At 37.6% G+C, this 27,272-nt stretch overlaps 1 protein-coding gene across 1 annotated transcript; it reads left to right on the top strand.

Moving 5' to 3' along the window:
• The first annotated feature begins 732 nt into the window (after positions 1-732).
• FGF5 (fibroblast growth factor 5) lies at positions 733-21,478 on the top strand. Its single transcript, XM_046656891.1, has 3 exons — positions 733-1,310; positions 8,714-8,817; positions 20,754-21,478. The coding sequence occupies exons 1-3, from the start codon at positions 953-955 to the stop codon at positions 21,099-21,101; spliced, it is 810 nt and encodes a 269-aa protein (XP_046512847.1). The 5' UTR covers positions 733-952; the 3' UTR covers positions 21,102-21,478.
• Positions 21,479-27,272: the final 5,794 nt, after the last annotated feature.

Below are 27,272 nucleotides of genomic sequence, written 5' to 3'. Positions count from 1 at the left end.
AGCGCTTCCCAGGAGGAAAAATAAATTCGACATAATGTTTAGCGCGACCGAGGGTTTCCAACAGGAATGCAGCTCAAGTAGTGGTGTAATGGCTCGGAGGGGCTCTCTAAACGCTGAACAAACCCACTCCTTAGCTCCTTAATAAATCAGTAACAACAACAACAAACATAGCCTTCTCCCCCAAATGCGCCACACCGAAGCCTTCCCAAGTTGGGCTGCAAATCCTTGTTTGGTTGTCCACCATAAGCGCTGGAAGCTGTGGCATCTCCCGGCTGGACGCAGTTCCCGAGGGGCAGGCACTGTGATAGCCGGGTCTGCTGGGCAAAGGGAACGGAACCTGGAAATTGGGTCCTAGGTAGGCAAAGGCGCGTTGCTGGGACGCAAGCTTGAGGCCGAGGTGGGAAAGCACGAGAACTCACTTCCACGTTTCAACCCCCCGTTTCCGTCGCAGCCCCTGGAGACTCAGCTGCTCGCGCGGAGCTAAATTCCGCGCAGCTTTGGCGCCACTGGGAGGGTGGCCGAGTGGCGCGTGAGAACTGCCGGGGTGCGTGGCCCTGGTGTGCGCGCCCAGCGTCCGGGTGCAGCTTCTCTCTGCCAGGCTTCTCCTCCCACTCACTCTCTCCCATCCCCTCCCTCCTTCACACCCCCCGCCCCCGGGACCGCGAGGCTCCCTCCCCACACCGGCCAGAGAGTACACAAAGCGGCGGGTGAGGGGAAGCTTTGCAGGCGTGCACCGAGCAGTGAGATCACTGGCGTTATAAATATCCCAGTGCCAGCGCCGAGATCCGTTCGGGTGGCCTCTCTCTCTCTCCCCCTCTCCCTCTGTCTTCCCCGAGGCTATGTCCACCCGGTGCGGCGAGGGGGGCAGCACCAAAGGCACGCAGCCGCGCGGGGGCTACAGAGCCCAGAACCAGCCCTACAAGATGCACTTAGGACCCCCGCGGCTGGAAGAATGAGCTTGTCCTTTCTCCTCCTCTTCCTCAGCCACCTGATCCTCAGCGCCTGGGCTCACGGGGAGAAACGCCTCGCCCCCAAGGGGCAACCCGGACCCGTTGCCACTGATAGGAACCCGAGAGGCGCCAGCAGCAGCCGGAGCGGCAGTAGCACGACGTCTTCCTCCTCTTCCTCTGCCTCCTCCTCCCCCGCGGCTTCTCTGGGCAGCCAAGCAAGCGGCTTGGAGCAGGGCAGTTTCCAGTGGAGCCCCTCGGGTCGCCGGACCGGCAGCCTCTACTGCAGAGTGGGCATTGGTTTCCATCTGCAGATCTACCCGGATGGCAAAGTCAATGGCTCCCACGAAGCCAATATGTTAAGTAAGTTGCTCGCTCTCCTCCAAAACCCGTCCTAAGCGGGCGGTGGGAGACCCGGGAGGGACAGCCGGCTATTTCCTGGGCCACAGGCGCACCGTCCGGAGCCCCGGCCCCCGGGACCCTACTGTCCCTCGAAACAGCCCGGCGGGTTGGGTGGAGATGCGGTCTACACGGCGCGCACACACGCACCCCTCTCCTGGGTATGAGGAATGGCGATTCCTGCGGGGTTAGGCTATCCGGAGGCTGGTGCATGGACAGGCATCTTGTTTCCAGTTTGTCCTGGTCCCAAAGAGGAGCCTCCAGTCTGTACCTGGAGAAAAAACAAAAATCTCCTTCTTTCTCCTCATTTAGTTTCTGTTTACCTTCTGCTTCTGTTTACTAGGCTAGCATTTCTCATTAGGCATCAAAGTGCGTCCCTATTCCCTGCCCATAACTGAACAGTTATTTTTTCAGAAGAATCAGATCTCACACGCTCCCCCCAACTGCCACCATAAACCCCAAATTAATGTCATATGTAATTTATGTATGTATATGTCTAGTATATATACATATTTGCACTATATATATGTTTGTATGTGTATATACATATATACAGACAACCCCTGCTGGGAGGAAGACAGTGATCTGGAAAACTGGACACGTTTAGAGAGGCAGACGTGATGGACATTCGAATTATTGTCTCCAGAGTTTGATTTAGCAACGTTTAGTGTCTTGAGACCATGATAACACCTTGTTAGGAAGACTGGCCAGCCTTTTGTCCCCAAGGACAATTAGAAGAAAGTTCTTTATTTTACAGGAAACTCAGAGGAGGTTCAATTGGGTACAGGTGCAAATTTTGCAGGATTTTTTAAAGCCAAGTTTTAAATTTTCTGTCTGAGTTTTCTCATTAGCTCTCTCTCCCCCTCCTTTCTCATCTCCTCTTCCCTTCCACCCTATCTACGTTTCCAGACCGTCGTCACTGCCGCTCCTCTGATTCCTCGGAGTGCCCTTAGGCAGCTAAGGGGAGAGATGATTTGAGGTTGTAAGCCGGACTTGGGCGATCTCTGCGGGGCTTTTCCTCCTCAGAGCAGATCGCTCTTCTGGGGGGAGTTAGTCCGCCAGGTAGAAGCAGAGTCGGGGCCTCCGAGATACCCAGGGAGAGCGGAAGCCTGGCCTGGAGATAGCGCTGCGTAGGGTCACCCGGCTCACGTGTGTCAGCCTGCTAGCTCCTAGGTGTACCTAACTCGCTGCGTCTCAAGCCAACTACCCCATGGCCATTGGGCTACTTTTTCCCCAAGCTGCGGAGGAGCGCGGGCGCCACAGCGGGGCTGGCAACCTGGCAGCCGCCTCGGGAGCGGGGTTAGAGTGCGCAGGCTGGTGGCGTGACCGGCGGGCAAGCCTCGTCCGCGGGGTTCAGGAGGCGGGGTATGGAAGACCGGTCGGGTCGCGCAGGAAGGGGAGCGGCTCCACGCCCGCGCGTTGCCCGGTCTAGTCTTTCGGGTTGTGCAGCCCCAGATGACGGTGTTGCACGTGGTGAACGGACCTGGAGCACCGAACCCGAGAGACGGCCCTCTGCTTACGCCCCAGCCAGTCCCAGGGCCTCCCGCACGCTCCTTAGAGAAACTCTTCCCACGTTTTAAGGTTCATTTGGGTCTTATCAAATAAGCCCCCATCTTTGGTGTTAAAGGGCAAGGTCTGCTGGAGAGAAGAGGGAGTTTTCCGAGATTTCAGAAGGGCGAGAGTTAGTCTATTTCGGTATTCCATTTGTCCTTCTCATTTTGTTCCACTCAACTCTGCTCCATCAGACATCAGAACTTATTCCCCACTTCCAGTAATATTTCTTCCTTTCTCTCACATGAAAACTTTTTTCTATTGTGTTCTCGTAGTTTATCCAGGAAATCAGCACCAACAGAGGATAACTTGCATGTTCCCAAGGGAAGACCCAAAGTTAGCATGCAACAAAGAGCAGGTTAGAGGGGTAAACGAATGTGTCTGGAGTGGGTTACCCTAGAGATCTCTGCACACCATACTCATTCCCAAGATAGTCACCTTCTTCTCTTGGAAGAAACCACAAGAGACAAAGATTTTTGCAGTTTAGGCCTTGCAGGAGGAGAAGCTGTAGAAAAGCACAGGAGGGAACATGAGAACAGATAACAAAGAATACATCCAGCTAAAGACATTGACCACTATCTGTTATTTCCAAGGTAGAATTTTTTTTAAATCTACATTGAAAGGTATCTACAAAAGTACAGGGATGTTTCTTAAACAGTCCCTGGATAAAACTTCCTTAATTTAACTAACACTTTCCTACTTCATTCCAGTTTACAATAGCCTTTCACAATTTGTGTTTTTTATATGGCTTGCTATCATTCACTTACTCATTCATTCATTCAGCCAATACAAGATGCCTACCTCACTCAGCTTGATATTTTACTTTGGGGTTAGTGTGGGGTTTTTTTTAGTTTTGCCTTCCCTGGATTTTTCTCACAGAGGAAAGCATAACTTAAATGTTCCAATTGTGGTAATGTTCTGCTTTGTGATGTCTGGTGTCTAATACTACTTTACTAGATTTTGCTACCATTGATCAATGAATAATTTATGAAATATGTCATGTTTAGTAGGATGGCATGTAATTTGGAAATTTAAAATGGGTCTCTGCTTTGCAGTAGCTGTGAAAGGGAAACAGACTGTTGATTGCAACTGGTCATATACCTCTTACAGGCAGCCCTTGATGGTTTCCTGGCATTTGTGGAAACTAAGGCCTTGGTCATGACTGTTGGTTAGAGTACATGAGGAAACATTTTTCTCACAAGAGACACGGAGAGAGCCGGGTCAAGGACCACAGATGATAGACCTCATCATCTAATTCTACTGTCTGCGAGTGAGCAATGATGGAAAACTTAGATTCTTTTAGTCACAGCTTGCTACTTCAGAAAAGAGTAAAAATTTTGCCATGAAACTGCATTCTAGCAGGTTCTTTTAAACTTAGTAATTTTCTGTAATATTTGTCGGATAGAACAGATAAATATATATATACTATATATATACAGTATGCATATATATGTTTTACAACTCTCATTTGATATTAAAATTTTGACAAACCGTGAATATTTTCTAGTTTTGCCTTCAGAAGTACACTCTGGCCATAGATTTTGAAACATAATTTATTTAGTTAAGGTATTTCAATTATTATAGTCTTAGCTTCTAAGTTCTGAAGAGAAAAAGGAACCAAGCACATGAACTCTTATTAGGAGGAAATAATGGAGGAGGATAAAGAAAGATGCACAATACAAGACAGATAATAAAATCCAACTATTGAATAAAAACAAAGGCTTTACTTTAATTTCTATGCTTTCAATTTAGTTTCAATTAGTGCTTTCAACTTAGTGCTTCTGTTGTCTGACTTTGGGCCATTGAGGAATAGACTATCAGATAATTGTTAATTTAGGGAGCAAAAGTTTAAGGCTATGGCTAGACAAAGTCAAAGTGTTCACATAAAATAGGAAAATTCCAATCATATATTTTGGCTAAATAGAACCCTCAATTTTATTGATTTTTTAAAACATGACACTATCAATTTTGGTGTCATGTAGAGTTCACCTTTATATAGTCCCCCAAGCCTAGAAAAACCAGAATCTGCATCCACTGTATAGAAAAACTCAATTCCTATGTTACTAATATAATCAGTGAAGACTACCAAACTGGATATTTCAAGACTCAGATTTTATAATGACAGACTGTATCTGTTGTTGTGTGAAAGCAGATAGAGAAGCTTCAGTTTTAAATTATTTTTCTTTGAGGATTTTCAGATGGCTGTTGAAAGCTTCTAAATACATGGAATATCTGTGTCTATATCTTATTCACCAAGAAAAGGAAGAAAAGGGAGAGGTCTATATAATTATTATCAACTATCATTAATAGACTTCTATTTTATTTAAAAATATGGAGGGGACTAAAATCTAGATATGTATTTTCTTACTGAAATAAACTTACTTTGTCATGCATGCCTATGCTTGTAAGTAAGTGGATTAAACAGTGTGTGTAAATCTGAGAGACACCAAGTTCTTGCCTCCTTCAACCTAGAGGTCAGTCCCAAAATTACACCAGGAGAGAATAATTCCTTCTGTTAAGCCTTGCCCTTTTCTTTTGATCCTTTTAAATGTGAACACCCTAGGAAAGATAAGACATCGTCACTAGAATGTGAATTTATACTGATCCTCCTCCCATTCCACCCTCTAAGCAGGAGAGGGCCAAAATACTAGGAGGGTACTAAAACATGTCTTTATACCTCTGTGCCTATGGGGTCTCCTGAAAAGGGAAAGAGAGATAGTGAAAAGGTCAAAGAAAACAATCCAATTTAGCAAAAGTCATTATCTATAATCTGTGAGACATACTTGGCCTTCCATGATTTTGCTTAGGGATATCATCTTGGCATCCATAATGTGAATTGTAAATTTCCATCAAATTTATTATTACTGTCTTCTAACGGTAAGTCAGGAAATCACTGAAATTGAAAAAAATATCAGTTTTAGAGAAATGTTTCTGGGATTTATATGTGTGACTTAATGCACATGGGTTTAAAATATTATGTAGAATTCTTTAGTGAGTTCTTGAGATTTGGTATAGTAAAACCAAGAAGCCTGTGATCTCTTGGTGGGTGCAGGAAGTTGAATTGTGGGACCTGTTAGAATTTTCTCAAATAATCTAGAAAAAATGACATGATGAAATTACTTTTGATATTATGATCTTACCAGTGTTTCCAATATTACACCATAATTACATTAAGATTTAGAAGATCATTTCAAAGTTGCCTATGTGAAAAAACAATTGTTTAATCTAACCTCATCTTTTTTTCTTTCCCACATTCTTCATAATTTCAAATAGAATGATATATGTAAAAGTACATTTTTTAAGCTTTCAATTAAATATAATTTTATTAAAATTATAAAATGCTTTCTTTCTCAGGTAAGAAATCATTTTTATACTGGAACTTACAAGAAAAGAAACCTTGTAGTATGTAATAAAACAATAACACTTTCACATATACTATTTCATTTTCCTCATATTTGAAATTCATTACAATGCAAATTTTGTATAACATATACACACAGAATGTACAGTGTGTTAGGAAACAAGTTAAATGAGTCAAAATGGGTCTTTCTTAAAAACAGAACGTTAGTTGTCAGAAACCAATAGTTTACATAAACAAAGCAGTGTTCCCATTAAACAAATATTTATAGAATCCTTTTGTCTTGCCCTCTTAAATGTAAGCCTGCAAACATATCCTTAATGAGAATTTTATCTTTTATGCTACCGTGTAATTTTTTTTCCACTAAGACACAATAGATTTGCACTTGCAAAACCAGGTAGTTTTCAAGAGAATGGAATAGAAAACCTGTAACAAGGTAGAACCATGAGTAAATTGGGGGAAAACATACAACAAATCGCCTTTCTACCAACTGCACATTGTCTCTTTGGTAGCCATCATTCCACACATAGATGATTTCTCAAGTTCTCCCAGTCTCGTTTTTTAACACACTTAATACAGTATTCCCGATTATATCCCCCATCACCCAAATATCTAAAATCGTTAATGCTGCTTAAAATCCTTCTGTAATTTTGATAGAAATATAACTTCATACCATATGTCCTATTCATGCTTTATCAATAATTTTATTACACCGTATTTCATTGTGTAGTGTACTTGACTTTACAAAGCGTTCTGTATGCTTTGCTGCTATTGATAAAACGGTAATGCTTCTAAATCCTTGGGTGTGCATCACAGTCAAATAATCTATACAGCAAAATCTATTGTAATTAGCATTTTGAAAATATTTTGATGAAAGGAATTGATGAGGCACCAGTTTCTTTAGCAGTCTTTTTCTAAAAGCAGAAGTAGTTCCCTTCTAACAATTTTTAGGGTTTTTTTTCCTTTTAAAGAAAGACCCATTAATAAATTGGTAGCCACAGTTTTCTTGAGATGTGTTTTATTTACTCCAGGCTAAGAATGCTTATAACAAAAACAAGAATTCTGCTACTCTTTTTTCCCCCATGAAATTTCTGATCAAGTATTTTTAAGAAATCAAGTTGAATAAATATGTGGCAGTATTTGCTACAATTATTGGTATTAGCTCAGTGTGTGACATGTGATCAATAAAAATATTCATATATGTGTATTTGTATGTCATATACATGTGTGTGCACAATATAGGGCTTTTCTTATAAAGTGAATAATTTTATACGTACTTCAAATACTGCAGGAGGAGACTGTTATTTCAGGAAAATTATCAATTTCTCTATTCAGTAGAGTCTTATAGAGATATCCTAATTAAAATATTTCTCAAAATGTTATAGATTGAAATGTTGAGGTTTTTTTTTTTTCTCTCCCCCCTCTCATCCTTGCTTCTTTTCTTCCTTCCTTTCTAGGACAGGTCCCTTTTTACCTCTAGTAAACTATATTATTTTGCCCTTTTTTTCAATTTGATGTGGGCAATTAACAAAAAGCACTATGTTTTTCTTGTGTTTATATAACATTATATATGAGTTTATGATAAACAGGCAGGAATTCCAATTATATACAGACTGTGAGTTTCATCTTCTTAAAATACTCAGTGACCTGTGGTGTGTGATTCTCTTGACCCAGTGGATGTAAACTTTCAAATTATTATAGGAGACAAAGGGACATTGACTTGATAATATTAACTACAAAATACCAAATATAAAAACAATAATGTAACAAAATATCTCATTAAATTCTTTTTCCAGATAAGTCATTCAAAATGCAAGATGTTCCAAACCATAATCCATTAAACACTTCATTGAGCCAATAATCCCACATTATTTATAGTGCTTTTAGGATGTTGTTATGTGTAATCTTTAAATGAGCTACTCACTAAATGATTGAGTATGGTATATATTGATTTATACTTTATAATTATGATAAATTGAGAACTGGAATTTCTTTTATGTAAATAAATATTTTCAAAGTTTCATTGGTTTATACTAGTCTTGAGTACAGACTTTATGTGCTTTACTATTAAAAGTAGGGTATTATCTCTGATAGAAAAACAATACATGAGAATTATTTTGAAAAACATTTTAAAAATTCTTTTCAATTCTTTTAGAACTTGAAAAGATTGTGTTGTCAAACACTGTGTACTAAAAGGGACTCATCATTTGTAAGAAAAAAAAAGAATTACTAATGAAGCCAAACTAAATTTTCGAATCTTGAAATTTTTCATTTTAAATGAACACTTGAGCGATAGCATTTTCTTTTTTACCTAATGAATGGCACAAAAAATAAGGATGCTAAATACTTTTTTTAAATCGCAGTAATAAAGAATGGGAAGAATCTATGTAGAAATTTAATTCTTCACAATGGTATATAGAGGAGTCTGTGTTTTATTTTGGGATTTCTGTCATCCTAGGTATTTTGGAAATATTTGCTGTGTCTCAGGGGATTGTAGGAATACGAGGAGTTTTCAGCAACAAATTTTTAGCGATGTCAAAAAAAGGAAAACTCCATGCAAGTGTAAGTAGAACCACTTTATATTTGTTAAAGGGCTTATGAAGATTTTACGTTTGTAGAATGGAATGCAGTGATCTTTCAAATTGGTGGATAGGAGAATTCGCCCAGAGAACCTAATGTTTTTTGTTATTATAAAATTGTATGTACCTTTAACCAAGAGAATTGTATGTGTTTTTATAAGTAATCACTTAAATATTTTATTTACTTGAAAAGATAATATAGAGTTCACAAAAAATGTTAAGGGTAAGCGTTTTTGGAAACAGCATTCTCAAAGTGATTGCCGTTATTTATTTCATAAAAGTGGTTCAAGCGAGGAGAAATATTATGGAAATAATATATAATATTTTAAATTTACAGGTTTGTGGTGCTTGTGTATATGTGTGTTTAATAGATCAAGTTCTTATTTAATTTTTAAGTTATTCCTGATGTCAAAAATTGGATCTAAGTAATATAACATTTTCGTATTAATCACTATGGAAGGAAGAAACCAATAATGAGAAGACTTTGATCTTTCATAGAGAAATTTTATTTGATCCATTTGAGGAATTCTCATCTTGCATTTTTGTTGCATCAAAACCAAGTACTTCTTAAAACTGTGAAGACTAATTTTTCACTCAAAATTTTTTTGGAATCATTTTTACATTTTGTAATCAATTTACAAGGTATAGATTTCTATGCTTTGTTCTGAAAATGCTCATTACTTGAGAAGCACTAAAACATTTTAAAGATAGTAATATATGTCTGGCTTCGTTTTCCCACTCACAGATTCTGTTGATTTGTATTAGTACATGTGCACAGCACTTAAAAGTGATTTGTGCTTTTTCTGTAGTATACTGTTTTGTCACATTAAATCATTTTAAAAAGCTATTCTTCTTTTATACTAGTCCTTTAATCCTTACTCCCTTTAAGTTTTATTAAATAAATCAGAGAAATATCACTTTTTCAGTTTTCAAAGTATATAGGCAGTTTTAAATGAGTGCAATCACTGAAACTTACTATTTATAATTTCTATTTAAACACCTTTAAAAAGCTCAATGAGAATTTCACTTGGTTCCATGTTTAAACCTTTCAATTTTCCTTTCCCTAGCATCTCAATGTAGTTGCTAACACCTCTTGGTGGAGTCAGTAGAATTCAAGCTATTTCTACAGTTATTTGAGGATTAAATCAGAAAATACAGATAAAGCTTTTAGAACAGTATTTGGACATTGTAAGTGCTCAGTAAATATTACCTATTATTATATGATAATATAAATATAATAAACTCCTAAAATCTGTTTATTAAGATAAATGGAAAACCTTTGTTAACCTCTTTAATCATTGATTTCAAGAATTATAAAAAGATTTACCTATTTCATTTTCTGAGCTAGTTATTTATTCTAGCAAGTTATAATATAGTATTCATAAAATAACTGCTCTTTTATTTTAAGGGACAAAGTTCTGCATTGCTGTGGAAAAGTAGGACATGCCACTTTACTTAAAAAATTTGATTTTTAAAACTCCACATATAGAATAGAAAACAATGATCAAACACATCTGCACAGAGAACCATTTCCTCCGTCTACTTTAACGTTGTAAAAGATTGAAACGCCTTCGAAATGCAAGGATCATAATAATATGCAGTGCATATAAAGAAACCTCTCTTATTGGTTTGTTTGGGGTGAAAATCTTACTTTTTAAAATACTTAATTTGCCCTGGTACATGCAAAAAATAGACTAAACTTGGGCCAGCTTAAGGAAAATTGCCACAGAAAGCAAAATATTAGAAATGGGTGCCAATTAGAAAGGTCAGACCAAGAGGTGAGGATACATGATTCCTCTATCAAATGCAAGCAGCAAATTTCCAGAAATTTGACCCAAATGTCTAAGGATGGCTGGCCGAAATAACGCAGATAATGCAAAAACAGCATCTGTTATTCTTTCTCATCTTGGCAGGTTAAAGTTATTTCATGGAATAATGACTTTTAAACAGCACAAAGCAAGCCTTGCTCCTGTCACTCACTGATGTTCTTTGATATGAAAGTCATTCTGATGACTTTGAGCTGAATTGTGGATAAAAAATTAAGCCCCACGATTATGTGGATTCTTTTTCAACCAATTGTCCAAACCCACTTTCTCTTATCTGAGCTTTGATTAGCCCTTTTCCTCTAGATGGGAACCTAATCAAACTATAAAGTGATTTACTTATAAGGAAGTTGAATTTAGAAATAGTAGTAATTCTAGCAATTATCAGTTTTAAGCCTAGATGGTTTCTTTCCTGTTTTCAGTTTCTAGTTAAACATGTTAAAAAATTGTTCTTACAACTTTAAATATAATTATTTGATTTTCATTTTTTACAAAATCGCATCATCACTAAAAAGGCTAAAAACGCTTACACTCTTAGGATTAAATGTGTATTTCATGAGTTGCTTCAAATTAATAATTCTGCAGAGGCATTTAAAGAGTACTTTATAATCATTTCAGGATATATACATGTATATAAATAAAATCATTATATTGTGCATCTTAAACTGACACAGTATGTCAATTGTAGCTCAATAAAACTAGAAAAAAATTTAAAAATTAATAAGGAGTACGTTTAGGGTTCTATCTATAGGGTAAATGTGAACTAAAAATGTAAAGTATTCATGTAATTCTGGGGCAAGTAAGCCTATAGTATATTGAGAAATATTCATGGATAATTGCAGATTTTCAACTTGGTTTTTATAGTAACAATCAGAATATTAAAAATTAGTTACTAGGCAGAGATAATGTATTTGCATAGTTCTTTAAGAGCTCTTTCACTCTCATTACCTCATTACCTACTTAGATGAGGAAAGAGGCTCAGATGTGAAGTTTTTCCTAGTTTAACATAGTTAACAAGCGATTGAACCAGAACTATATCCTTTTAAAATTCTTTCTCTTTAAATGCTATAAAGCTTAGTAGGTAAAAGTTACCTTGAAAGAAGATATTATGTGTTGTTTGGAACCAATTATGTTGTTTTCACCTATTATTTTATAGGAATTAATGATTGCATGGTTTAATAATATTTTCGTACTACATTTTAAAGAATGAATACTGTGGTTCATCCTTAGATTTTTTTGCTTGTTTCTCTCTTTCTCTCTCTTTCATTCCAAGCTCTTCTTTTGGAATCATTTTTTCCCATCTACTTCTGTGTCTTCAGCACTAGATTTTAAAATCTAGAAAGAAGGGGACATGTCTGCAGCAGAACTTATCACAGAGTCTTAGAAATGTTGGTTATTCAATGTGATGATGAGTTGCATAGGGAACCGCTCTCAAAGATGAACTTTCATAGAAAGTTCACAGAAAATCTTCATTTAGAAAATGCTTCATCGTCAGTGGACACAAAGATGGTCAACAGAAAGCCCAGAATGGTTAGATTTAGGCAACGTTTATGTTGGTTTCCTTTGTGTGCTCTTTGTTGATTCGGCAAGAGAAGTTGTATTTCAACTTCGACCATCTCACTGTGCTCTGCCGCCTGCCCTCATTCAATCTACATGCTCACACTAATCTACATGCAGCTCTCTTAAAACCTTTGCGAGCATACTCGAAATACACAATGCAGCCAAATTCCTCTCATGAAGTCTTTTCAGCATTCTTTACAAGGATGAAGGTGTATGGTCTTCTCCTTCTCAAAATGCCTTGGGAACTATTGAGAGTAGGAGTAGAAAATTGCTTCCCGAAGAGCCATGAGGGTTAGTCAGAGCCTTCACTGTGACCTCTATTCTCTTTCTCAACTCATTCCTAGGAGGAAGACCTTGTGGGACTGAACATCCTTCTCTTTCTGTCTCTCTTCTGCCTGTCTGTTCCTGCTTCCTCCTCAGGTCTGTCTGTTCCTTCCTTCCTTCCTGCCCTCTCCTCAGATTTATTGTCTTCATCAAAAATTCCATGGGGCTGGCCTCATGGCCAAGTGGTTAAGTTCCTTGCACTCTGTTTTGGTGGCCCAGGTTTGCAGGCCCAGATCCTGGGTGTGGTCCAACTCCACTCATCAGCAGTGCTGTGGAGGCATCCCACATACAAAATAGAGGAAGATTGGCACTGATGTTAGCTCAAGGCTAATTTTCCTCAAGCAAAAAAAAGAGGAAGATTGGCAATGGGTGTTAGCTCAGGGTGAATCTTCCTCAAAAAAAGAAAAACCAAGAAAAGAAAAAAAGCCTTTCTGGGTTTGTCTGAGGTGGGTCCAGATGTAAGAGTGAAAGGCCTTGAGTGGTGGTTAAGAGCACAGTTCTATTGCCAAAGCCTGACTCCCACTCCACCACTTACCAAGTGTGCCATTTTACTTAATCTTTCTATTCCTTGGTTTTTATCAGCTGTAAAAGGAGGAAAATTAAAGTAACAATCTATTGTGATAGTTGAGTGTTTTAAATGAGATAATACATACAAGACACTTAGAGTAGTGCCTGGAAAGTAGTCAGTACTTAACTGTTGAAAAAGATCTTGCAGAATTTGCTCTCAGACAGCTGTCTGATGATCCTCAATCTCCTCTCTTAGAAGACTCTCTGATTTGGAGGTCAAGCAGCTGTGACCCCTCAGATATTTGGATCAGCCCTAAATCCTATTTATCATTGACCTTTTTTTCCTTAGGTCCAAACTTTTCATGCATATAGTAGCCCCTTATCTCCTGGTTTTCCTTTTTTCCAAGCAACCTAATTTGAAAGCAAAATTCCCAGGCTAAAGCTCTTTAAGAGGCAAGGAATTCCTATAGTCATAATCTCATAATTCTTTCAGAGCCCTATTGTATATTTTTTTTTCCCTAAAAAAGTGTAAATCCTGGAAAAGGTAGTTATCATGTATTCTTCAGTCTCTTCATAAAGTATGCATGATAACTCATTGCCTATTAGGGAAAAAACATTGTAGCTCAATTTAAAGATCCAGTGAGAAGCATGTGGCAGAATTATTTTTGTTTCTCAGGGTTTTAGGGGGATCATGTTTGGAAGGAAAGCTAATTGCAGAGTTTACGAAACAGGCATGGAATGTGTGTTTGATCAGCCTAAGCAAGGACTAAAACTCCTCCTTTCCTGGTTTCAGAGGGTGCCAGCTGGCTTGCCTCGGATGAGCGTCTGGACTGGACTTCCTGCGCTGGGGGCAGAGTGAGGAGGAGTCGGCAGCCCCTAAAGCTGGGCACGTTGGGGAAATGGAGGCTTGAGCAATAGTTATCATCATCATTATAAAATAACTTATTAAGCACTCCACTCTTCCAGGCGAGACCTCGAGCTGTATAAAGGCATTTGAATAGAAATTCCCCTTGCTCTCCAAGAGCTTTCAATTTACATAGTAAAATCGAATTTCTAGTAACTCAGGCTCAAAAATGGGTGCAGGGCTCTGCTTTTGCAGTAAATACCAGTTTTCCCCTTAATTTCTCTCTGTGTAAATCTGGCTAGGGGGCCTATTTTATTGAGGAAGTCTGAGTGTGATGAACTGACTTGTAGCTTCAGAAATCCATTTCAGCCTAAAGCCAGAGACGGTGTTACATTTCTCTGATGGTTTGGGGAGTGGCACTTGTTTTTCACCAGCATTTTACCATGGAGCAACTTCAGGGCAGGTGGGTCTACACAAAAGCCTAGGAGGTGGTCTTGGGTTTGTGTGGTATTATGGAAAGAGCTTGAATCTAGGAATCAGAAGATCTGAGATTTAAGTCACAGGCCTACCCTGGCACTTGATAAATGTGGAGCTTTAGACAAATAATTTTCTTTACTTCTCTGACTGGAAAATCAGATAATAGCATGCTAATAGTCACGGAGTTACTGTGAGAATGAAATAATATATGTTAAACACCTGGCACATAGTAGCCCTCAGTAGCCCAGCTTTATTGACTTATTAAGAGCATCAGAAAGAAAACTGCTATTTTATATCATGTTTGTCCAAGTGTGGTCCTCACTTCACCTGCATCAAAATCACATGGGATGCTGGTTAAGGCTGCAATTTCAGGATTTCACCTCAGACTTACTAAAACACAGTCTCTGGAGATAGGGCCTGGGGAATATGCATTTTAAACCAGCTCCCTGTGTAACTTTAAGTCAATTCATGAAGTTCTGAGGAGGAGAAATCCTGTGGTTGGTATTCTTCACCACATTAGCTCAGGTTGGTTTATTATTAAATCCAACTTGTATATTCCCTTGGTTGCTCAGTATAAAGAAGAGAGATGTTCAGTGCCAAGCAGGAAATATGGCCAAATGCTGGCGATGGCATGGTATGGCTATAACTGACCCATATGAGGCTTATTTAGTAAAGTCTAAAAGGCAGCCCCTCTGGGTGCACGCTGCCCTGTACTGGGGCACTCTGCTTGAGAACAATTAGAGCAGGGTCTGGCTTTCAACCTTCACTTAGCACGAAGGCTGGGTGCCTTTTGTGCAGGGAATATCCTGGACAATCATACAAAACAGCCTAAGGTCACCTGGCCTGGGCGGCCCCATTGCTGGGCCTAGGGATGGGAATCAGGAAGCACTGAACAGAGATAGGGGAACAAGAAGGAGGGATGCATTCAGCAAGAAAACTTTGCTTAGAGCACAATTTGATCTATAATTGTTTTTATTACAGTCTATTTGTTGTTGTTAGAGTCCTTGAGTCGATTCCATCTCCTAGCAACCCTGTGGACAGCAGAGTGGAACCCTGCCCTGTCTTTTTGTGTCATCCTCTCACCTTCTGGCACTATATCAGACAATGCTCTGCTGCTATCCATAGGGTTTTCATGTCCAATGTTTTTAGGAGGTAGGTGGCCAGGTCCTTCTTTCTAGTCTGTCTTAGTCTGGAAGCTCCACTGAAACCTGTCCACCGTGGGTGAGCCTGCTGGTATTTGAAGTACTGGTGGCTGATCTCTCAGCATCACAGCAACATGCAGCTGCCACAGCGTGACAACCAACAGACGACAGACGGGTGGTGTGGTTCCCTGACTGGGAAATGAACCTGAGCCACGGCGATGAGAGCGCCAAATCTTAACCACTAGACCACCTGGGCTGGCTATTACAGTCAACAACAACATTTTAATTATTTATATTTGGTTAATTATTTCTTAATTTTATAAGATTTTTCAATAGAGAGGCAAATCAAAGAAAACAAAGTGAAATAAAGTATTAAATAAAGTATTAAAATTGATTAAATACTCCACAGACTCCAAGATTTATACTAGTGTGTGTCCAAATTCACGCTTCTCTCTGCACCTCTTCCATAGACTGCATATTTACTGCCATGGTGGCGCAGTATGAGAACTGGTACTTCTGGTACTTGATTGCATTGCCTTGACTTATTCACGACAAGATCCTCAATCATCATAGGACATGATATCTACTAAGGAACAAAAAACTATGTTAAGAGGTTTTAGAAAGTTTTTTTAAAACATATCATTTCAGAAAGAATTTTCTGTTTGGTTTAATTGACTCTCAGATTTCAATTAAGCAGAATTAATCTTTTGTAGAATATCCCAGTTAATCAAATTTTATTTTCTTTGAACTGAACTTGACCTTTCTTCTAAACATCCATTGTGTGCCCTCACTGTGTGAAGAGATGAGTAGAATCAGGGCCAAGTGTCCTTCTAATCCAAAAGTTCTTGTTTTTCGCAATAGCACTGTCTTTCCCCCTCTTCTGAATAATTTGGATATTCAAGCAAAGAACAATTTAATTTGTTTAAGTTTTATTTGTTTTGTCAATAAGGACTATATTAAATTACATAGAAATTAGCTGATTTGAACATTTCATTTTAATTTTGTAATTATGGCTTGTTGAATGTAGTTTGCTTTTACACTTGCAAGATCAAGGAAAAATTAAAGAGAAAAACTTAGATCATTTCAGTCAACAAAGAACACGGGCGGGACCACATCTCTATTGTTTTTCATTGTAAAAGCGGCAACTAACACAGTGTGTGGCGTGTGATTTGTCACGTGCCGTCAAGTTAGCTCTGACACCTCACGACACTAGGAATGAGGGATGTCCACAGTGTCCTGTCCTCAGTCCTGTAGACTCATGACTATAGCTTCCTTAATGGAGTCACTCTATTTCATATTTGGTCTTCCTCTTTCCCTGATGCCTTCTACTTTTCTCAGCATTATTGTCTTTTCCAAAGAATCCTGCCTTCTCCTGATGTGCCCAAAGTAGGACAGCCTCAGTTTTATCAGTTTTGCCTCCCGCGATAGTTCAGGCTTAATTTGCTCTAAGACCCACTTGTTTGTTTTTCTGGCATGTGATACATTGTCAATAAACATCTGTTGAATAAACTCACAAAAAATTGAATTTGAAACAAAGATAGGGGTTCTTTACAAACATTTTAAGGATTGGTTTTGTTGTAGTGGCCAATGGTGGTAGGACCATGAAGTGACGGAGGTCCTGATTTCAATAGCTTATTTGCAATTTGATTCACCTCTCACTTCACACGTTAACTGTAGAAAAAGTCTTTATGGCAACTTCACTTTTTCTAAGGAAATAATACAGTGATATTATTTAAAAAGTATATATCTTGCTAAAGGACTTCTTATGATTCAAAGGAGATTTTAAAAATTAAATGTAGCCTAGAAAATCTATTATCCAAAATAAATGTAAAGGTAAATGTATAGCTAAGACCTATGCTGCTTAGCAACTCTGCTATAAAGATGCTGCATGTGTGACATTAGGGACAGCGATACACTGCTTAGGGTCACCCTTTTGTCAACCAGCCCAGGAATGCCAACAGGAACAGTTGACCCCTCAAGAAGAAACTAGATCTCCTGATGAAAAAACTCACTGAAATGTTTGTTTCAAATGGTTCTGTTCCATCGTAGCTGGAAGAATTTTTCAGACAAAACATTAAATTAGAAGTCAATTAAGAAAGCCAAAACAGTCTGATCCCCTTTCCTCCTGTTTTAATATGGGATTTGGAATGGCTGAGGGGCTGCAGGTAGTGTGGGTCCTCAGAATTCTGAACGTCTCTACCCTGTGCGACAGCTAGGTGAACTTTGAAAAATCTAGAGCCTGAACAGCCATCTTTCATCTTAAGAAAGAACTTTAGAACACAAATTTTGAGGAGAAAAAGAGAAAGTTTTTACATGGAATAACTTTAGCAGTCAGAGTTGGTGGGTGTCACTCACATGAAGACCTTAAGATGGAACTGCTATAGGTCTAATTCACCGTGTGTATGGGGGGGAGGCGTTGTTTATGCATGTATGTCTGTTAGCCACTTAACTAAAAAATGACATATTTTTTCTTTGACATTGTCGGGAAAAAATGGTTAAATAATGCAGTACACTCAACAAACCTGTCAAAATTGAATAAAGCAACTGGTGCTATCTCTATTTCAGGAAAATGGATATTTTGTGAAACGGGCAGAAGTCAGGTCAAAGTATAATGTATTATATATTCTAAAGAATGTTTTTAAAATACATTTTAAGAAGAAAATCTGAGGCAAGGTAAATATCCCTTCTACTCTTGTGGGGTTTTTTTTTTTTTGGCGAGGAAGATTAGTCCTGAGCCAACACCTGTTGCCAATCTTCCTCTTTATTTATTTTTATTTTTTTAAATTGTATTTATTTCGTGAGGAAGATTGGCTGTGAGCTAACACCTGTTGCCAGTCTTCCTCTTTTTGCTTGAGGAAGATTGTCATTGAGCTAACATCTGTGCCCATCTTCCTCTATTTTATGTGGGATGCCACCACTGCGTGACTTGACGAGTGGTGCTAGGTCCGCGCCTGGGGTTCCGAACCTGTCAACCCCAGGCTGCTGAAGCAGAGCTCACAAACTTAATGACTATGCTACTGGTCTGGCCCCACCTTCTACTCTTTTTAATGAAATTCCTCACACTTTTCTAAAATGTTTATCCTTTTATGTAGCACAAAACATTCTAGATGGCTATAGCTCTTATTTTAAAATAAAACTTTGGGACTATCTAATTAAATGGGAGAGCATTTAAGTCCTTTTAAGAGCTAAGCATCTGCAGACAAATCTATATGTTCGACTTGTAAAAAAGTCTTTTCAGTAAAAAACAGGAACAATAAATGTGTGCTCTTCTAAAGTGATATCAGCGTAGCACCCTTGGCCTGGACATGGGTCGGCAGGTTATGATGGGATGAGAGGAATCCATAGGTGGTAGTTCTTTCAAACACCTACTTCCAGCCTGTTAGAGATCAACTCCAGGGAATCACCAGCAGACTTGTGGAAGTTCTAAATATACAGTTTCATAGTGCCCCAATAAAGAGCTTTATTGATTGAGCTATACCTGAATGTAAATAACTTGGGTAAACTGTCGTACGTAAGGTAAATGTGCTGTTGGAAATACTCTGAAATTGGTTGTCTTCTGATATTGTCAAAATTTCACGTGGCCATCAACAGTGTATCTATGTAGACTGCCTTGCAGTGTTCAGACTTTCAGATTACGGTGTTGTGATCTGTAGTGCAGAGAGAAGTTTGGCAGTACTAGAAAAAGTGAAAGAAAAAAAGGACTTTAAATTCTAGTATAGTATCTCCTGGTCTGATATAGAAAGTATATCATATATATATTTAGTGTTTTTATATATAGACATCAAAATATTTGGTATTCCCAAACTCAGGAATTCTATACAAATGGTGCTTCCTGAAATTGTGAAACCCGGTCATCTGGTTTAAGATAGGAATTTTAATTCTTTGGGAGTTATGGACTCTTTTGTGTTTGATGGAAGCTACAGATCATTTCCCAAGAAAAATATTTAGATTCTCACAATAGCCCAATGGAGTAAGGATTGTGAATAAGGAGCCTAAAGCTAAGACCTCAATTGGCAGAATTCTTATTTGATGGCATGACTGACTCCATGATCACACTCCTCCTCCATACCATATTCCTTCAATTTCCTCAACATGGCAAACTGAGCCTTTTTTGAGCTCATACTGGCTACTTTGTCAGCCTCATCTCTTGTTCCTTTTCCCATGCATCTTAAGTGGAAGTCACACTGAACTACTCATAGTACTGTTGTGCTGACCTGTGAACACACTGTTCCCGCTCCCTGAAAATCCTTTCTCACATCACCTGCCTTGCCAATATCTCATTGTACTTGAAGTCTCAGCTCTAATGTCACCTTTCCTAGGAAGACTTTCTTGCCCTCTTCCCTGTCACCTCCACCCCTTAGATGCTCTTCCTCTATGCTATCATGTACCCTCGGCATACCACTGTCATTATTCCATTTATCGAGCTGCACTGTGATGGATGTCTATTTGTCTGCTTTTTCCACTATTCCGTGAGCATTTCAAGGGCAGATACTGTGTGTGTGTGTATGTATGTATGTATATGTGTGTGTGTGTGTGAGAGAGAGAGAGAGACAGACAGAGAGAGAGAGGGATCTGGCTGAAGTGTTGCTAGTGACTCCAAAAAGTAATTTTTACTTCTTGGCCTCAAATACCCTCTCCTGTATTGCTGTGTGAAGATATATTTTTTTCCTAAAGAACTCTAACACATGCAATATTAATAGGACCATATGCTACTCCTCTCTCAGCACTGTGGATCACACTGATAATGTTGAAAAATGTATTCTTGTTTCAAGGGAATAATATAACCCCATTTCTCTGAACATGAATTCATGTTGTACTGTTAATTGTTCCTCAGTAATATAGTTCTATTTATTTTCTTCACAGCTTAAGAGGGGGAAAAAATCTTATGTTCAAACTTAATTTTTTAACTACAAATTTCAAAGTAATTTAAAAACAATAACAGAATTTAAATACATTGGGAGTTCCTGTTATCATTTTTATATACATTGATATTATTTCACTAAGTACATAGTAAACAGATATTAGAGTTACAAAGATGAGTAGGAATATAGAAATGAAAATTGTAATTTTAAAGCAACTTTAAGAGAAGCAAATATATCTTTATAAAAGAGAATGGAGTAGCAGGGCAGGGGCCCATGGAATTCTTGGTTCTTTTTACAGTACAAGACCTCCTTTTATTACATGCTGAAACATTATGACTACTTAAATCTCTCCTTTTTTTTTTTTTTTTTTTTTTGCGTAGGCCAAATTTACAGATGACTGCAAGTTCAGGGAGCGATTTCAAGAAAACAGCTATAACACCTATGCCTCAGCAATACACAGAACTGAGAAAACGGGACGGGAGTGGTATGTGGCCCTGAACAAAAGAGGGAAAGCTAAGCGAGGCTGCAGCCCCCGGGTTAAGCCCCAGCACATCTCTACCCACTTCCTGCCAAGATTCAAGCAGTCGGAGCAGCCAGAACTTTCTTTCACAGTAACTGTTCCTGAAAAGAAAAAGGCACCTAATCCTACCAAGCCAAAGGTTCCCCTTTCCGCACCTCGGAGGAGTCCCAACACAGTGAAATACAGACTCAAGTTTCGCTTTGGATAATATTCATCCTGGCCTTGTGAGAAATCATGCCTTCCCCTCAGGAGTTTCTATAGGTGTCTTTAGAGCTCTGAAGAAACACTTTTGGACACAGATTCAGCTATGCTACACTGTATTGAAGTCAGGTCATTTGTTTCAGTTTGACTGAAACAAAAACGTTTTCTGATAGGAACTGAACTGGAATTCTTTCTACGAATATACGGAGCACACTGCTTCAGTTCAAAACATAAAGCCTTTTGCTTTATGCTGAGTGCATACTAGGACTCTGTATTTTCAGAAAGTTAAACAGCATGTACTACATATTTTTCTGATTTTTACAGATCAACCCGAAAGAACATACATGATACATTTTTATTTTTGGTTTCCAAAGAATATTTTGATGCAGATGAAATATTTTATTAACTTTTGTTTTTCTGCTTTTTTTGTTTTTTTTAAAAAAAGTACCTCTGCATTGAGCATATTTTCTTACTTTTATTATTTTAATATGACATAAACAACCATTTTAATGCAGTTTATGAATTATAAATGTGTTTATAGCCCATTTGTAACATGTGGATTTCTTTTTCGTTTTTCTTATTCATGGCACTTTTTATTATTATTTTTTACCATACCTCAGATAATGTACGTTTAGTTCTACATCATAAAATGTTTAAATTCTCATCCACAGCACCAAAGGCTCGACTTGGATTTGTGTGTGTGTGTGTGTGTGTGTAAATTCATGACATTATGTGGAATCCTACCCCTTTGGTGGCTGGGCTATAATGGGTTAGAAGTAAGGAGAAACTCTAATGACTTTTTTTGATGAAATTAAAAGTTGGAAATAAGGAAAAGGATTAGAGGCACAAGTACACTACGTTCGCAGCCATTTATTGAGATCTAATTCTCCCTTCCTGCACTTCTCCTTTTATCTACCCCCTGCCCTCATTCTTGAACAGCTGGAGGAATACATTTTATTCTGTCCATCAAGCATACGCTATGAAACCGGAGTGATTAAAAATACCTCTTCTATGACCCTCTGCTATCCCCACTGTATAGATCCACAGGGAGCAACCCACTTAACGGAAAAACATGGAGAACCAAAGGAGATGAATCGTGTAACAGCTATCCATGTCAAGTCCCATTGTCAAAAATATTCTCATGACTCAGTCAAACACCCTTTGAGTCTCCTATCCTGAAGGTAACTATTCCAGTGAATAGATCTGCCCTTTAATAAGGAAACTTTCTGATGTATATTTTTAAAAAGCTGGCCATGTGATATGAGAAATTTAGTTTGGGAATTTGATGATCAAAAATGGCACTTAATTCTCAACCCAAATACTGAATGTTGGGCATAAATCACAGAAAATTTAACTTAAGAGAATTTGAGTGATTTATTTATTTTCTTGGGTAATCATTTCTATGGAATTCTATGAAATACAAACGTTTATATTCAGAAGTTTGGCAATAAAAAGGTTTAGCTAACGTTTAGAAGTACGTTTTTCATAGAAAGAACAGAGGAGCTCACAGACAGCTGGTGGTTTTTATTTAAGCATGCTTCTTTTCTTTTAAATAGTGATAAACTTCTTTTCTTACAACAAAGTACTGTTTAATTTGGTGCAGAAATGCGAAGTAGGCACTTAGCAAAACTGAACTTCACTACCACTTAAGCAGATTGCTTTGTTTTAATAGAAACAAAATATGCACATATATATTATATATAATATATATGAAATCCATCCATCAATTAAAACATCATGCATATACTCTAACATAGTGTTTTATTATAAAGCGAATAATCTGATTAAATGTTGTTTGCATTTAATGCATGATTTTAAAAAAATATAAAATGAAATACTACAAAAGTTGTATTTTTTTATACATTAATTTAATTTATACATTAAAATTCTCCTGGGTTAAATGAAAGAAGGGGATTTTGCAAACAAAGATATGTCCAACCCTTATTCAATGGCATATCACCTTATATACACAGTATAAAGCTAAAAATAATCCTCTAGTTTATTCTAATGTATTGTGCACTATCAAGTTCTCAGGACATATGAAAAATTAAAGTTGTAAAAAAGAGAACAGTAGAGATATGTTCCTAAATGGGCAAGGAAAAGATGATACTAATGATGATTAATAACAAACTAAATTAATGCATATACTGTATTAGGTTAATGCTGCTTGTAGTTTATGTTAAACTAAAAAATAAGAGCTTATTTTGTACTCCCAGTTTGATTTGATTAGTATATGAAAGTTAAAATAGGATAGCACTAAATATATATTATGCAAGTCAGGACTCATTAACTTCAAAATTTAAAGCTAAGTTAAAATTTAAAAAAACAAATTTGCATTACACTTATCTTTAGTTTACTGGCCCTACACAATTACATTTAATTAAGGCCTACTGAAGCATTAAGTTACCTAAATTAATTGAATTAACTCATGTACGGAAAACATGTATAAATATAAATCCTTACTAATACCTACAACTTTTTAAGGGAGTCCTTGCTTATATAGTTGTTGATGATTTTTAAGTAACTTGACCCATCTATCATCAAGTAAAGTTGTTTAATTGTGATTATGTTTATCTAAAGATGTCAGTGAATTTTATATTTAAACTTAGGAAACTAATTTGCCTAGAAGATAGGTGACAAACACCTTCAGACTGACATTTTAGTTTTTTAAATTATATTTTGTTTAATTTAATTTAAGATATTCTTTATTTGGAACATCTGTAGAGGTAAATGGAGGTTTCCAGTAAGATGTAATAACACCATGGTTTTCATTTCACAAAAGACACCATCACGTCCTTCTAAAAAGACTAATTTGTGAGTGTGGGTGCACATAAATTATCTTAGTTTTTTTAGCTGAGTTATAATGGTCCAGAAGTTCCGTTAAATAATGTGACAATAATAAAGAATACTGACAAAAGGTATTTCCAAATTTGATAATTATATTGCTTTAGATGGTTTTATTTCTTGTAACTGAAAATGAAACACCATAAATCTGGTAGGTAAATTTTCTATAAAACTGATCTTAAAATAGAACACTGAATAACATTTTTTACCCTTCTAAAGGAGAGAGGAACTAAGCCATCACTTCCCACATTTTCAATAATGAAAAGAAAATATTGCAATAACCAAAAACTTGAATTCTGTCACCATTTTTACAGTTGCAGAACATTGCTTGTACATTTAATTTTAAAAATAAACACAGTATTGTGGACATTGCTGCAATGGGAAGCAAAGAAAAATAACTTGTCAAAGGAATTCTCCACTTCCTTTAAGATTTACTTCATTGCTATATCTCAATTTTGATCATGGAAAATCTATTTTTAAGCCAGTGATCTTTTAAAAAAAATTTTGAAACAAACCTTTTAGATAAATGAACATTACTCATTTACTTTTCTTTTAGTAGTCAGTCTAATTGTACTAGCCTATTTTTGAAATAAGAGTATCATATGATTAGGTATTAGTTGAAGAAAAGAATTACCTCCTCCATCTTCTGCTCTGCCCTATTTAAAAGTCCCAGGGGAGAGGGAGAGCAGGGAGGAGCACCCCAAGCTAAGCTGAGTCAGTGGAAGCATTTTTACATCTAAGAATCACATACAACATTCAGACATACCATCAGATAACTGAGCTACAAATCATCCATCAGCAATTAAGTAATTTTATGTAATAAAAATACTAGATTAGAAATCAAGAACTCTTACATACTTTTTATTTTATTAAATCGTCTTTTGTCCTGACTCTGCTGTATATTTATCACAAGTCACTCTCTAGGGCTTGTTTCATCCTCCACCATATGATCTGAAATGTCATTTCTAGCTTTTTCATCAACGATCGTATGAGTCTTAAAATGTTGAGGCACCAAAAAAAGGACATGGTTTCTCCTCAGATAAAACTAAAAATCTATGTCTAGATAAAACTGCACAATCACATGAAAAAAATTGTCAATGAAGTAATAAACATAGATATTTTTTAAAGTCTATGTCTTAGACAAAAGAAAAAAATGAACTGTGAGATTGAATCAAGAGGTTTCCAAAATGGGGATTAATTCTGGGTTTAGCATTTTATGAGGGACTTTGCAAATCTGAATTAATCCAGAGGGAGAGGAATGGCCAGAGTACTCATTGTTGATAACAAATAGTTCCAGGACCTTAATTGTGATTTTTGAATACTTCTGTTTTGACTGAAATCCCACTTTCTCCATGAAGCCTTCTAGAAATTCATGAAGAAACATGAGTAATCTCATCTGGACACTGTTCCTCCAAACAAGCATAGCTCACGACACAACTTTCCATCACCATTCCCTCACTGTCCCAATAGTTCTCTAAGTATTTTCTGAGATCCCGCTTTGTACAAGTCTCTCAGCTAGTGAAACCTTCCTTTATTTGCTCAACACTTTTTTACTGTGTTCCTTGTGCATGTTAACATCAATGTATTCTCAGACTTCGAACTTCTGGAGGAAACATATCTGCTCTCATTGCACATTGTCCAACCCAAGTTCAGGGTAATAAAAAGAACTTAAGAAATGCTCTTAGCTGACAGCCATTTTGAATGATGTGTCCCTCTGACTTAAACACCTTGTGAGACTATTGGATAATCTACTTACTCACAGAGTTTGGTATACAATTATATTTCTAGGTCCCTGGCGTATGTTAGGTGCTCAAAAATGCTTATAGGACGGATATCGGTGCTGATGAAGATTTGATAAAGATGATGATGATGGTTAAGAGAATGTTACATGAGATATGAAGTAGATCCTACAAGAGTAAGAACAGCCACTGCCCCTCTCGCTATACTTGGACTTCTCAAACACAAATCCTGAGTCCAGACTAAAAATATCAGACGTTTGCAAGCTGCATTTAAGTATCGATACGTTAGTCATCCTAGGAAACTTCAATTTCATTGGCAATCATAAAAATAGGTTACTATGCAAATTCCAATGCTTTTGCTATTTGTAGGCCAAACAAGCAGTCTAGTGGGACGTCAGTAGGTATCAATGGGAGAATGAAGACATATATTTCCTTTCAGTAATTTGTTTCTAGGTGTGTTTTTTCCCTTTCCTCAGATAAACTCTCTCAGAGAGGACTGACTTTTTCCGTATCCTACAGAGAGATTAGGGAATGCATAATCACACAGGGACAGGTTGGGTTCCAATGTGTTTCTCATTAAATTCTCTGTCATTCCCTCTGTGGGAAACTGGGAAATTTATCAGATTTTTGTACAGGGAGGTGAATTTCTGCTGAAGGGGCAACACAATGTCTTTTACTCTCCAGAGTGCAATTGCGGCTCTGCTTCCACAGCAGTCCTTCACTGTACCATAGGGCTCTCTTTGTAGGATGCGTGCATTCCGTAACCTCTTTCCATACTGTGACACAGGTTATATATTTATATTTTTTAAAGGTCACTAGTTGCCCTACATTCTCCTCAATAAAGGGCCCCTGAGAGTAAGTGTAACCGTATACTAGAATAGTAAATATACCAGAAGAATATACAAAGGGCTGTCTAACAATCACCATTCTAATGGAGCCTGGGACAGAATGAGTTTAAATTTTAGAAACAAAAAGCAGCCTAAAAGTTGTACATTCTCAGCCTATTCTTTTTTTTTTTTTTTGCATAAAGGATGCATTACAAAGGGGTGAAAACATGTTTTCTGTTTAAGTAATGGAAGAATAACAGTTACCGCAATGACTACTATAAATCCCCTCTGAGGCCGGCAGTTCCCGTAAATTATGACTGGGAGGGAAAGTCATGCCCATTTTTGTTGCCACATTAGTTGTATCACCGGGTAATAAAATTGGGTCCGCTCCAGAAGGAGTTTGTTTTCACCTTAGCAATCACGTTGTCTGAGATTCTCAGCCTTTATCTTCTGGAGAACAAGGACCAAATGAGAAAAGGACACATCTCAGCGTGCTGATGCAGAGCTCAGATCACAAGATCTCTCTGCAAGTCCAGGGAGTTTAACGTTTAATGACAAGAAATCTACTCAGTCTGGCAAACTCTAAGGTCCAAAGGAGCCAACTCAAAGTCAAAGAATTATGATTTCTTGGTTGCTAATAATTTATGGCAGAAATCTCTAAAAAATTTCCAATAAAAAGATTCAATGTTCATTTAACCCTTGACAATATACTGGCATTGTGCTAGAGTTCTAGGATAGAACTTAACACAGCACCTGTTTGGGGGAAAT

The sequence above is a fragment of the Equus quagga genome, chromosome 3 (assembly GCF_021613505.1).
Source record: "Equus quagga isolate Etosha38 chromosome 3, UCLA_HA_Equagga_1.0, whole genome shotgun sequence".
Lineage (NCBI taxonomy): Eukaryota > Metazoa > Chordata > Mammalia > Perissodactyla > Equidae > Equus > Equus quagga.
Note: the sequence above shows the minus strand (reverse complement) of the source record. Positions and strands in the feature narration are given on the sequence as shown.